This window comes from Cyphellophora europaea (genome assembly GCF_000365145.1).
Source record: "Cyphellophora europaea CBS 101466 unplaced genomic scaffold supercont1.10, whole genome shotgun sequence".
Taxonomy (NCBI): Eukaryota; Fungi; Ascomycota; class Eurotiomycetes; order Chaetothyriales; family Cyphellophoraceae; genus Cyphellophora; species Cyphellophora europaea.
The window spans coordinates 782,000-795,029 of NW_008481798.1; the positions used below are offsets into that span (position 1 = coordinate 782,000).

The window sequence follows — 13,030 nt, forward strand, 5'->3', positions numbered from 1 at the left end:
CATCATGCCTCCGTCAGCGGCACAAGCTACTACACCAGAATAAATATTTGTCAACGTAGACATAGAGCAATCTCGTGCACATACCGCATCTTCCAACCTGCTCAGATACCCAGCATGGCCCAGAACAATCATATCCAAAGGCGGCCGGACATCAAACCCGACATCCGAGGCCCGCCTCTCCGCTACCTCCGCACGGAGTTTCGGCCTTCTCCAACACGAGCGGAGCGACATATCTAAAGGGTATCTTGGACAATGTGTCTTGGTAGGAAGAGGCAGACAGTATCACCAACAAGAGAGGTGGCGCAATGGTTCTCCTCAAGTCCGTACATCCGGACCTGGAATGTAAGATCTCTCCACCACACCTAGCTACACTGCTCACGCGACAAAGATCCAACGACTATAACCACATGGGAGTGGCTGTTTGAGAACACACGCTGGTCGCCGTTGTACAATCGTCCCAGGTCGCAGCCACTAGGGGCCTATGTCAATGCAATCACGCGAGAGCAACTCGACTGGCAGCAAGTGAAAGACAAAGCCACACAGCTAAGCACCGTCCTCGTCCACAAATATGGCCTTAAGCCCGGAGATACGGTCTCACTCTTCAGCACCAACACAATATGGTACCCAGTGGCCATGTGGTCGGTTATCCGTGTTGGAGGGCGTGTCAATGGCGCATCGCCCGCCTATACGGCGGAGGAGATGACACATGCTCTCAAAACGGCCAAGTCGACCATCCTCATGACTCTTCCCAATGCTCTTCCTGTGGCGATGACAGCCGCGGACAACGCTGGAATCCCCCGTGAACGCATATTTCTCCTGGAAGGGTCGGCGCCTGGTTTCCAGACCATCCAGGAGCTCATGAAGCAGGCCAGCTCCTTGTCTGCACCCATTCCGTATCGAATCCCACCCCATACCGACAACCGCAAGGTCTGTGGTTACCTGAACTTCAGTTCTGGAACGACAGGTCTCCCCAAAGCTGTACTGCACCCCACTATGTCAGTCAAATCCCACTGCTAACGAAATTCAGGTCATGCTCTCGCATCACAACATAATAGCGCAATGCCTACAGCTTCAACAACTCCAGGTCATTCCTCCGAGCGGCTACTCCATCCTCGCCGTCATGCCACTGTTCCACATCACCGGGCTCGTGCGCTTCTGCACCTACCCGCTCCTCCTGAATGGCAAATCAATCATGCTCCCCTCCTACACCCTCCCATCCATGTGCCAGGCCATTGTCGACTTCCAGGTCGCAGAGCTGATCCTCGTGCCGCCCATCCTGATCCGCCTGGTCCGCGACCCAGTGGCAGCCCAGTACGACCTGAGATGCGTGCAGCGCTGGAGCAGCGGCTCGGCGCCCACCAGCCCGGAGATCATCAAGGAGCTGCAACGCAAATTTCCCTGGACCGGATTCCGGCAGGGTTACGGCGCAACCGAAAGCACTGCCTGCATCACTTGCCACCCGCCGAGCCATTTTGACTACAAGTATGCAACGACGGGGGGCATGTTGGTGGCAAACACGGTGGCCAAGGTCTTGGACCTAGACACGGGCAAAGAACTCGGGATCGGCGAGACGGGCGAGATCTGCGCACGCGGCCCACAGATCGCGATGGGATATCTGGGCAATGACGCTGCAACCAAGGAAACATTCGACCAAGACGGATTCTTGCACACGGGGGATGTAGGCCACTTTGACGCCGAAGGCCTCGTGCACATTGAGGACCGAATTAAGGAGATGATCAAGGTCAAGGGGCTGCAAGTGCCGCCAGCGGAGTTGGAAGATCTCCTTCTTGGTCACTCCGAGGTCGAGGACTGTGCGGTACTCGGTATCAAGGACGAATACGCTGGCGAAAAGCCGAAGGCGTTTGTTGTCCTGAAGAAAGGAATCGCAGCAGACATCGCCGAAGGTCAAAAGCTGTTGAAGTACGTCAAGGACAATAAGGTGAGATACAAGTGGTTGGCCGAGGTGGAGTTTGTGAATGAGGTGCCCAAGAGCCCAACGGGAAAGTTGTTGCGCCGAGTGCTCAAGGTCAAGGAGCAGAAGGGCGAGGGGCGGGGTCTGAAAGTGAGGGAAGAGAAATCGAAGCTGTAGGCGGTAGTGCCTGATGCGATAAAGGGAGTAAGAAGGTGCATAAAGAACAGATAGACTGGATGTCATGGGTAGTCAAGATCGCGAATCTACGATCCGAGGACGACCATGTCATATTCTTGTCAGCAAAGCAAGCTTCGAGGGCTCGAGGCCAATACATGAACCGACGCCTCGCCCCTGCAGCCGCAGCTCGTCTGTATGTGTTGATGCTCGTCATCTATACACCCCCAGCAGGCCAGGATGACAGCGCTCGACTATGCACAAGTTTATGCAAGTAGCATCTTCCGGGGATCCTCAATATACTCCTTGATCTTTACCAGGAATGTCACAGCCTCCCTGCCGTCCAGCAGGCGGTGATCGTAAGTCAGAGCAAGATACATCATCTGGCGAACGTTAGAATTGAAGCCATAGAGTGAGGTGCATGCTTACTGGTCGAATTTCGATCTTGCCATCGACGACCATGGGGCGATCCTTAATGGCGTGCAGACCCAATACAGCCGTCTGGGGCAAGTTGATGATAGGAGTACCCATCATGGACCCGAAAACACCGCCATTGCTGATGGTGAAGGTTCCGCCAGCCATATCCTCAATCGTCAGTTTGCCATCGCGAGCCTATGATAACAGTCAGCTCAATTCTGTCGTCAGCTCCGGCCACTCACCTTCTTGCCAAGACCAGCAATGGACTGCTCGATCTCGATCATCTCCATACTCTCGGCGTTCCGGACAACGGGAGTGACCAGACCCTTGGGGGTAGCGACAGCGACGCTGATATCGACGTAGTCACGGTAAACAATGGTATCGCCGCCACCAGGACCCTCAATCGAAGCATTGGCGGTGGGAACATCCTTGAATGCTAGAACGGCAGCCTTGGCGAAGGCACTCATGAAGCCCAGCTTGACACCAGTGTTCTTGAGAACCTCGTCCTTGTACTTTTTGCGGAATTCCATGATGTTGGACATGTCGACCTCGTTAAAGGTTGTCAACGAAGCCGCGGTGTTCTGGGATTGCTTGAGACGCTCCGCTATCCGCAGGCGCATGCGGTTCATTTTCACCTGTCAAGATCAGTCGAGTTCCTCAAGCACGAATCAATATATCTTACGCGATCCTCGTTGCGACTGCCCTTGCCGAATGGGGAATCGATCCCCTTGGCCTCCTGCTTGCCCTCGGAGGCGGCAGGCTTCTTCTCTTCCTTGGGGGGAGCAGGCTTCTCTTCCTTCTTGGGTGGTGGCGGCGGCGCCTCCTTCTTAGGCTCCTCCTTTTTGGGCTCCTCTTTCTTGGGCTCCTCCTTCTTGGGCTCCGGGTCAGAGCTGGTTGGTTGCTCACTCGATGCAGGTTGTTTAGGTTCCTCCTTTGCCTCCTTCGCACCACCACTGCCGCCCGCACCAGGCTCCATCTTTGCGATTTCCTGACCCACGGTCACGGTGTCTCCTTCACTAACAAGCAGTTCCTTGATCGTGCCGGCTTCGGGGGCATTTACCGAGACGTCAATCTTGTCAGTCTCTATGGATGCGATTTCCTCATCTTGCTCAACGTAGTCGCCAACCTGCTTCGAGAAGGAGCTCAGGGTACCCTCAGATATGGACTCGGCCATTTGAGGGACCTTCACGGTGGTGTCCAGGTAGACCGGGGAGGTTCCGAATGGTCGGATGCCAGGAAGGGAAGAGCGTGCAGGATATGCGGCATTTTTCAGTGAGCTGTTGCCAGGTTTTCGCAGGTCGGTAGAGGTTCTAAGGATGCTGTAGGCGCGCACGTAGGATCTTCTGGGGACCGTGAGAGACGAGGCGAGGGTTGGCACCCTGCGAAGCCTCAAGCTGGCCATGCTTAGCGTGCGCGATCGTGACAGGCTCAAGAGAGCTGGGTTTTGCTGTTGCGGAGCATGCGACAAAGAAAGCAGACGCTTAGGAGGCAACGAAAGGATACGCTCGCAGAGCGTTGTGAGAGTTCACTTTGGGAAAATCCTTGAGATGTACAAAATGAGTTGCTCGGAAAGGAGATCGGAAGAGGAGGATGTAGGTAGAGCTCCCATGACACAGCTCGGCGCGGCAGAGAAACGGAGAAGGCAGTGACGATTGGAGGACTGGAGCTGCCGGCGTGCCAAGCCCGTCCTCCGAACTGCTTCCAATCGACGACATTGAATTACAACTTGTGCAATACAACCTGCGAAAGTCGACGACACCATTTTCCTGTTGCGTTGAACGATCAGGGGACGTTTGTGAGCATCAAGGGAGCTCACAAGGGGATTTTCAAGCTTGCCAGGCGCCTCGCGCTTCAAGGCAATATGTCAGTCCAATTCACCCCCCACGTCAAGGCCGTGAGGTAAGTCAACCTCAGCTACGCAATAGTGAAACCAGCTCATCGTGTACACCAGAGACCTATATCGACGGTCACTCCGTCTGGCTCTTGATTGGGCGGTCCAGCGCAATCTCTGGAGAGGCCAGGCAGTCTACATTCGCTCCTTGTTCGATGCCAACAGAAATGTCAACGACCCTAGACGGCAAAGAGTACGTTCAGCGCGCGAAGATCGAGTGAAGCCACACAGCTGACATTACCATTAGGTCCTCTTCCTGGAAACAGAAAAGCTCATAGACAAGTGGAAGCACCCTGACCCATACCGGCCACCAACTGCGCCAGGAGGTACGCTGAATCCTCGAGATTCCAGTACGCAGATCTCTGACAGTTTCATTTAGGCTCCAAATACGAACGCAACATCCCCCCGCCAGACCTGCCTCCTCCCAGTAAGCATATTCGGGAGGCGCTGTAAGCCTATTGATGTCAGATGAGGCTCTAAGGGCGAGGGTGCCAGCGAATAATTGCATTGTACATAAAGACCAAAAGATGGGAGGCACTACGATATATGCTCTGCTCGTTGTCGTCGCCATTCAGGCTCAACGGCGTTCAAATGATGAAGACCAGTCGAAACTACTCGTCGGTTGGGGTGCATGTTCCCTGAGTCATTCCCACTTCCGCGATGACTTTTGGTTCAGCTTTTGGTTGCAGCGGTGTCGCTGCGAATTTACTGGTTGGAGATTCCAGATCTACTATGGAGCCGCAGGCCGCACCAAAATCATCCACCACAAGTATTTGTTTTGCTGATGCTGTCTGCCACTGTCAGATCACTGTCGGCAAATCGCCTGTTCTCCCCCTGACGCCTCTCCGGAGTTCCAACGCGGAACACCCCCTGCCCTTGAAGATATACGACGCGTCCATGTTGTTGTCTTCAGATGTCGATACGCGTCTTGAGCCACAGTTGAAGTAGAATTCAGATCAGGTTGATGAATGTTTTGCCATTGATTGGGATCGTCAATGTGGTATCTCTAATGGCTCATTCTGCAGAGCAATGCAGCTGATGTACCGACCGCTTCGCAGTTGCCCCATGCCCATTGCATTTCTCATGCCCTGCTGTCACATTCGTGCCCATGCTCATGATGACAATAAGCCATGCATGGACTGTGATGTACATCCCTGAAATCAAATCTGAAAAGCCATTACTCGGCTTGCCCAACCCCTAAACCCCATGATGATCGTGTCGTGAACTCCTTTGCAAAACCCGCACCAGAAACATCAGAAGGCAATCTACAGCTCTTGGCTGGGGTTCTTGCCACCCTTGGAGGTCTTCTTGGGCAGGAGGTCTGGAAAACGCGTTAGATGTTGTTCGAACAATGACGCGTACAAGAAACTTACTCTGGTGAATGTTGGGCAGAACACCACCCTGGGCGATGGTGACGTGGCCGAGCAGCTTGTTCAACTCCTCATCGTTGCGGATGGCGAGCTGCAAGTGACGGGGGATGATTCTGGTCTTCTTGTTGTCGCGAGCAGCGTTGCCAGCCAACTCGAGGATTTCGGCAGCCAAGTACTCAAGAACGGCAGCCAGGTAGACGGGCGCACCGGCACCGACACGCTGAGCATAGTTGCCCTTGCGGAGCAGACGGTGGACACGGCCAACGGGGAAGGCGAGACCGGCCTTGGAGGAACGGCTGGAATGGATGTTAGAACGTATTGAACCAGCCAAAGATGCGTCACTTCCGACAAGGAATCAGCGCGACTGGGAGAAGACTTACGATTGAGCAGACTTGGAGCCAGAGGCCTTGCCGCCAGATTTGCCGCCAGTCATTTTGATGGGTTGGTTTGGAAGTAAGGGTTGAAAGAGTAAGAGGTGTAGATGTGATGGACTTGAAGTCGTGCGATGGATTGGAGCTGAAGAATGGATGAAGAAGGGGAAGACAAGTGCTGTTGGGTGGGAGTGGGAGAGGAGTTATAAGGACGAGCGCGGGCTGACGTGCCTGCCGCAGATGCTCCAAAAGATCAACCCGCACCGGCCAAGAAAGATTGATGTGATTGGGAAGGTGGAAAGATCAGAGCCAATCAAATGCAATGATCAAGAGGCCTTTGGCCGCAGATTTGTCTTTTCAACTCGCATAGCGGCCTGCAGGCCTTGTGCAAGCGAGATCAGAAACGGCTGTAATACGAGCGACCCGCGCTAGTATCAACAGCTCTTGATCTGAGCGATTTATCATCCAATCAACGCCGACCTGACGCGACTGGAGTCACCTACTGTATCAAAACACGCTCGTTCATTCGCAAATACAAAAATTGATGTAAGGAGCAAGTTAATCATACGGTTTTGTTGCTTTAAAAATCTGGCGACATTCGATTGAACTTGCCTTTCACCAGATCAGCCCGCACCTGCGATCAACCCGCCTGTCGCACTTCCCGCTATAAGACTTCCACCTCTCCCACTTCCATCACGACCTCTCCCTCTTCTTCATCCATCCACATACCCATCGCATAACTCTTCCATCACTTGAGTTCATCTCACCTTACTACTCTTACCTTCAAACCACTTTCCAAATCCCAAATCCATCAAAAATGCCTCCCAAAGCTGCTGAGAAGAAGCCCACCACTGGTGGCAAGGCCCCCGCTGGCAAGGCTCCCGCCGCTGAGAAGAAGGAGGCTGGCAAGAAGACCGCCGCCGCTCCCTCAGGCGAGAAGAAGAAGCGTGGCAAGACCAGGAAGGAGACCTACTCCTCGTACATCTACAAGGGTAAGCTTGCGCACCTCAGTCGCATCTGATCATTGACTAACGCGTCTTCTACAGTCCTCAAGCAGGTTCACCCTGACACCGGTATCTCCAACCGCGCCATGTCCATCCTGAACTCCTTCGTCAACGGTAAGTCGCGTCTCTCCTCCAAGCTTAGAAGAATCGCGTTTTAATTCGGCTCCAGATATCTTCGAGCGCGTTGCCACTGAGGCTTCCAAGCTTGCTGCCTACAACAAGAAGTCGACCATCTCGTCCCGCGAGATCCAGACCTCCGTCAGACTCATCCTGCCCGGTGAGCTGGCCAAGCACGCCGTCTCTGAGGGTACCAAGGCTGTCACCAAGTACTCTTCCCAGTCCAAGTAAGCGACTTGCTCTTGAGCTTGTTGTTTTTCTGGGTCTGGCCTATCTGGCTTTTTGCAACGGGGTTGTGGCATGGGAATGATCACATCACGATCAACGGTGTTTTGAACGGGTTTACAGCTATTACGAATGCGTCATGGGATTGAGTCGGGGTTGGGTCATGAGCGCATAGAAGCTCAAGATGCTCTCCATGGCAGGAGAACACAATTATGCCTTTACGGTTTTCAGCTCTCATCAGAACGATGGTGGTGGCTATGACGACTTGTTTGTACAATATCTGCACCAACGCAAGTCAACAGGCAAAGCATCCATCCATTCGAGTATGCTGCTCGATTGGATTCAAAGATACCAATCCAAAGCATGAAATCTGATCCTGTCCTCTGCCTTCTCTCTGTAATTCTTGCACAAGCCAGCGCTGGGCTTTGTTTTGATCCTGGGAACGCGTCCAAACGCGCTAATGAAACAAGCGCCACCGAGCTCGTTGGCCAGGGTGAGCGTGGTGACAGGTGCCGAGAGGCTGGAGACGACGCAAAAGAGCCGGAATGCGCCAGAGGTTGCGTGCTGGGTGGGAAGCGCTTCGCTTTGCAGTCACGTTCGTAGAACATCTATCCAACAGAACCGCCACTGGAGTCCAGTATCTCTTCTTCAGTGCACCAGCAGGTTTAGTAGAATGCAATGCTCAAAGTCCTGCTTGCCCTTGCCCGCGACGCTGGCCGCTGTAGTGTGCTAAAATCCTTCTGTTCGCTCATTCCCCCCCTGTCGATAGTCATTGTTCAATTCGTGCTCGTCGTGTCTTCAGTTTCTCGTAATCAATATCCGCATCTGGCTATAGGCTCATTCCTTTCCCGTCACGGTCACAGCATCGTCTCCATCGCCTTCCTCCTCGTCGTCGAAGGTGCTCACCTCGTCTACCGCCTCTTTCCGCTCCTCCTGGCCCGGCGTCGGTGGCGTTTTGTCGTAAACGTGTATGATGGCTCTACCCTTCGTTTCCTTGAGCCTTCTTTTCCAGTCCTCCCAGTCTGCGTCGTTCCGAATGAGGAAGCCAATCAGCATGCTAGGATCCATCTCAGACATTCGCAGGCCGCGCAATCTACGCGTATGGCACGAACTGATTTCTTCTTCTGTATATTCTGAAGGATGGGAGTGATACGGTAATGCAGGGCGGGTCTCGTGCGGATCAAGGTAAAGGAATAGGTCGCCCTGGCAGCCGATGAAGTAGTGGCTCGATGAGGGCCGACCTCCAGCAATGCCGACTGATTGAGGGTAGGTCAATGAGGACTTGAGAGCTTCGTGGTATACAGGTGTGATGCGGTCGATACCTAGTCGAATGCCTAGGAGGATGAGGGTTGGCTGGATGGTAGGATCTGTTGGGGAGGCAGCGGCAATGCTGCGGAACCGGTCCTCGAAGACTTCGCTTGAAGATGGTGTTACGTAGACCCGAAGACCAGCAGAGGAGGCTGATTCGGAAGAAAGAGCTTCGATGCATGATGCCGTAGCTGAGGGACCGAACCATTGCCCTGGGTGGGTGCCGCAGGCGGATGCCCCATGAGAGACGAAGCGATGGACCGAAAATGGCGCGGCGGGATCGTCAGCGAAGAGAGAGAGGATAGAAGCTTCTGTCCTTTGCAGAGACTTTGGATCTGAAGAGGCTGTAGATTGCTCGGATTTCTGTCGTCTTCTCCATTCCCTCCCAAGGTGCAGCATCACTAGGGCATTGGAGAGAAGAGACTGTCCAGACCGGATCATGCAACCCCACCCAGTGTCGCTGCTGAAGCCTTCTCGCTCTGTCAGATTGCGTAGGCGTACAGAGAAGGTCATCGCTGAGGCCGCTGATGGATCTTGCGATCGTAGTATAGGTTGAAAGTTGGACCTATAGGTCATCCACACTCTTGATTCGAAATCGTCGAGAAAGGGCTGGGGCCAACCACCGTCCGCTGGATCGTTCGAGAGGGAGGGAAGGTTGTCTCCCGACACATGCTGGGCGTCGTCGAAACTGCCAGACTGCGCTGGTGGTCGTGACGTTTGCTGTTCATCTTGGGTCGATGCGGTGGCCTCGGAGGGATCATGAGAATCGGTTGAGGACTCGACTTCGACAATGTCTTCGTGATCGGTAGTAGAAACAGGCTTTGGCGGTGTCGCTGGATACTCCTTGCCTAGGAACCAGATAGAGGCCCCGGACATGTCATCATATTTTGGTGGAGGGTCGTAGAAGTAGCGCACGAAGCGCTTCACGTCAACACCACTCATGGCCTCGCTCGTAGACACGGGAAGATGTCCGTCAGGAGAAGTCGCAAAGGCGACCTTGCACTAGAGTGCGGCAGGCACCGGAGGTCTGGCACACTGCTGGGGCGGCTCTGCGGGGTGGTTAATCGAGTGCCGGGATGGCGTAAGACCGCCACAACGTGCCGGAAGAATGGTAATGTGTTTGAAGTGTATCGAAAACGACAACTTCAATGTCCGACCACAAATGACAACTTTGGACACAGTGTAGGACTCGTCGAGTGTAGGAATGTAGTCGGATGACGGGAAGGACGATTACAGCCTTGCTGCACCGCATCACTGATAGGCGATGACGATCCCAAGACCAGGCTAGGGCTTCAACCAAAACAGTTAGCCCTCCGGGCAACCTGCAGCTTAACTGAAAGCATGATGCGCATCACCTTCGCCGCGTCAATCCCATCCAGCCAGAACCACCACTAATGAGTCAATCATTGAATTTCTAGCATTTGATATTCTTCGTGCATTTTTCGATTCGACTGTTCTTGATGCAGCATCTGCTCTTTTTTGTCCATGCATAAGTCTGAATTGACTGTCCTGACTCTGCTGCACTCACTGGCTGAAGACAATCGCGAGACACTGCCCCGCCATGGGGGCCCGTGAAAGAGCGAAAGGTCGCGCCGCCAGGAAGGGCGGTGGCAAAGATCCATCATGGTCTTCGAAGCAGTCCAAGACTACGCAGAGCGGTACTGCATCTCGTTTTATGATTAATCACTAAGTGCTGAACCTTCACAGATTACAAGACCCGCAGCGTCCAGGAATGGCAGAGCTTCGCCTCTACTCCTTACTCATCGTCACCACGCAATGGTTTTAGCATGGCTCAAGAAGCAAGAAATACAGAACGTCATGGTCTCACCTGGGGCAACGCTCGCTTGAGAGATAATGCCGTCTCCTTCGTCAGCGCAGGCAATCTTGTGCGCGAGGATCCTCAATCATCCCGTTCAGAGTCACCTCGACCGGAGCAATCAGAGCCTCAGACGCCTGAAGAGCCAACAACTGCTGGTGTGCCAGCTGATGATTTATCTGTCCAGGAATTGGTCGGTGTTCACGAAGAAGGCCTGCAAGAACTCCATGCCAACGGAACACACGCCGATCAACCTTTGCCACAGGATCAAAAAGACTCGTCCGCCTCTGACTCAGATGAAGTGATCTTCCAGGGCCGCAACACCTCTGCCAAGCTCCTCAGCAAGCCAAACAGTCCGCCTAGACAGTCTGAAGCTCAACCCTTGCGTGTCCCTGTTGAGGCGCATCACCTAGCCACGAATGGAAGAACCCCTCACTCAGAATCCTTGTCTGACGAGCCCAACCATGATTTACACCCTGAGGCCATCTCTGCACGGCCTCGGAGACGGTGGGAGTCACGCCATGAACGTCGGCGGAGAGAGGAAGAGGAGGAGGAAGAGGCAATCATGCGAGACTACATAGACAATATGGCTCTTGACGAAAAGGACGATGACGACGAGGATGAGGATGAGGCACCTACGCAGAAAGCCAAACCTCATCGACGCAACGAGCATTTTCGCTACCACAAGGGCTCTGGCGAACAGCATGCGAAAGTCAAACTCTTGTCCGTGCAGAAGACGGCGAAGACAAGCATCCTCCCAGACGAGACGGATGACTGGGAGTCTGCGGATCTCGACGATCTCAACGACCTCAGCACTACCGACGAAGACGTTCCTGAGGTTGGGCGGGTGCTGAGACACCGTGAACGTTCTCAGGGCAAGCAGTATCTGGTCACTGCCGTTGGTATGGAAGTCAGCGATGCCAAGTGGGTGTCTCACTCAAAGCTAGTCTCTACCACGGCCACCGAACAAATCGAGATCTATGAGGGGCTGTTCCAGAGCAAACTCCAAGGTTCCATCGAGGTTTCGAGTAGTGAGGACGAGGAACTGGAAGATCTGATCGATGATATTGGCTCCGAGCAAGATGAGAATGAGCGCATCATACAACAAACATCACGGATGTCTGATGAGCAGATCGCTCGCGCGTTGGCCAAGCAAGAAGAGCTCGGAATGGGAGGTGACCATCTGATGCTCTTTGACGGAAAGGAGGCGGAAGATATGGATGACGATGATGAAGATGATATGAACCTCGACGAGTTCATGAATGGCGACGATTTCATACCTTTCTCGTTGTCGAAGCACACATCCAATCGTGGGAGGAGTAAGCGGAACAACCGGGGCCGAGCCAATTTCCCATCCGCCAGCGCCTTCGCCGATGCACTTGATCAAGACCCGTACGGCGGCTTCGACATCATGGATTTCGACCGCCCCAGTCTACGCCCGAAGCGTAAGGGTCGGAAGTCCGATTATCCTTACGATCTCGAAGACCTGGATGAAGAGCTTGCCGAACAGCTTATGAACACGTGGACCAAAGATCGTGAGAAGAAGGCAGCTAGAAAGCGGGAGAAGATGGAAGCGCAACAGGCTCTGCAGCTTGACTCGGCCGAGGGCAGTGATCCCGCCGTCATCAAGGCTCGGATCCGGCAGTTCTTGGTCAGTGAGGCCGACACTCTCGAGATGACTCCCATGGATGCTCCTTTGCGCGCTTCGGTGCATCGTCTGGCTAAATCCTTGAGCATGAACTCGAAATCGCACGGCAAGGACGGCAAGGGTCTCGGCAGGTATCCGGTCCTGACCAAGACTCCGTATACGCCCCAGTACACTGTCGACAACATCTGGGAGGTCGATGCGCTGATGAACTTGAGGAAGTTCTTCCCGAAAAACTTGTACAGAAGCTACAAGTCTACCCGTCCCTCGGGTGCTACGCCTCGCCGAAACGACCGCGGCGGGGTTGCAGCAGCTTCGTATGCCAATGGAGAAGTCGTTGGTGCAGCAGCTCCTGAGATTGGCCAGGACAACAGGGGCCGAGCTATGCTTGAAAAGATGGGATGGTCCGTGGGTATGGGCATTGGTAAGGAGGGCAATAAGGGCAGCGTTGACTCCATCAAGCACGTGGTCAAGACCAACAAGGCCGGTTTGGGTTAATAGAGCATTCTGTTCTGCAGGCTATGTGGTTATTGTGAAAGTCAGTGTCGAGCTTGCTGCCGTTTGAGGCATCTGCTGCAGCGAGCTAGTGTAGAGTCTTCTGTCGCCTTGCCCATCAGAAATAAATGAGCATATCTCTCTGGGCTGTCACTGATCCTAGGACGCCTGGCCTACCACAGATGTGCAAATCTGCTAGGACTTTCATGCCCGGGAGCTGCTGCCGGGATGCTTTTGGTTCGGATCGATTTACCTCGATCCTAGTGCTGTTGCGAGGCTGTTTGT

At 53.9% G+C, this 13,030-nt stretch overlaps 7 protein-coding genes across 7 annotated transcripts; 4 read left to right on the forward strand and 3 right to left on the reverse strand.

Moving 5' to 3' along the window:
* Positions 1 to 305: 305 nt before the first annotated feature.
* HMPREF1541_09395 (uncharacterized protein) lies at positions 306 to 2,089 on the forward strand (the record flags this gene model as incomplete). Its single annotated transcript, XM_008714069.1, has 3 exons — positions 306 to 342; positions 389 to 978; positions 1,028 to 2,089. 3 exons carry the CDS (start codon positions 306 to 308, stop codon positions 2,087 to 2,089), a joined length of 1,689 nt encoding a protein of 562 aa, XP_008712291.1.
* Positions 2,090 to 2,352: 263 nt separating this feature from the next.
* On the reverse strand, positions 2,353 to 3,905 carry HMPREF1541_09396 (uncharacterized protein; the record flags this gene model as incomplete). The annotated part of the gene is made up of 4 exons (XM_008714070.1): positions 2,353 to 2,469; positions 2,516 to 2,698; positions 2,746 to 3,138; positions 3,186 to 3,905. 4 exons carry the CDS (start codon positions 3,903 to 3,905, stop codon positions 2,353 to 2,355), a joined length of 1,413 nt encoding a protein of 470 aa, XP_008712292.1.
* Positions 3,906 to 4,364: 459 nt separating this feature from the next.
* On the forward strand, positions 4,365 to 4,847 carry HMPREF1541_09397 (uncharacterized protein; the record flags this gene model as incomplete). The annotated part of the gene is made up of 4 exons (XM_008714071.1): positions 4,365 to 4,402; positions 4,455 to 4,587; positions 4,642 to 4,720; positions 4,774 to 4,847. 4 exons carry the CDS (start codon positions 4,365 to 4,367, stop codon positions 4,845 to 4,847), a joined length of 324 nt encoding a protein of 107 aa, XP_008712293.1.
* Positions 4,848 to 5,659: 812 nt separating this feature from the next.
* On the reverse strand, positions 5,660 to 6,197 carry HMPREF1541_09398 (histone H2A; the record flags this gene model as incomplete). Its single annotated transcript, XM_008714072.1, has 3 exons — positions 5,660 to 5,715; positions 5,768 to 6,060; positions 6,145 to 6,197. The coding sequence occupies 3 exons, from the start codon at positions 6,195 to 6,197 to the stop codon at positions 5,660 to 5,662; spliced, it is 402 nt and encodes a 133-aa protein (XP_008712294.1).
* A 755-nt stretch (positions 6,198 to 6,952) lies between these two features.
* Positions 6,953 to 7,487, forward strand: HMPREF1541_09399 (histone H2B; the record flags this gene model as incomplete). Its single annotated transcript, XM_008714073.1, has 3 exons — positions 6,953 to 7,127; positions 7,182 to 7,253; positions 7,309 to 7,487. The coding sequence occupies 3 exons, from the start codon at positions 6,953 to 6,955 to the stop codon at positions 7,485 to 7,487; spliced, it is 426 nt and encodes a 141-aa protein (XP_008712295.1).
* An 831-nt stretch (positions 7,488 to 8,318) lies between these two features.
* HMPREF1541_09400 (uncharacterized protein) lies at positions 8,319 to 9,731 on the reverse strand (the record flags this gene model as incomplete). Its single annotated transcript, XM_008714074.1, has 1 exon — positions 8,319 to 9,731. The coding sequence occupies one exon, from the start codon at positions 9,729 to 9,731 to the stop codon at positions 8,319 to 8,321; it is 1,413 nt and encodes a 470-aa protein (XP_008712296.1).
* A 619-nt stretch (positions 9,732 to 10,350) lies between these two features.
* HMPREF1541_09401 (uncharacterized protein) lies at positions 10,351 to 12,748 on the forward strand (the record flags this gene model as incomplete). Its single annotated transcript, XM_008714075.1, has 2 exons — positions 10,351 to 10,447; positions 10,497 to 12,748. The coding sequence occupies 2 exons, from the start codon at positions 10,351 to 10,353 to the stop codon at positions 12,746 to 12,748; spliced, it is 2,349 nt and encodes a 782-aa protein (XP_008712297.1).
* Positions 12,749 to 13,030: the final 282 nt, after the last annotated feature.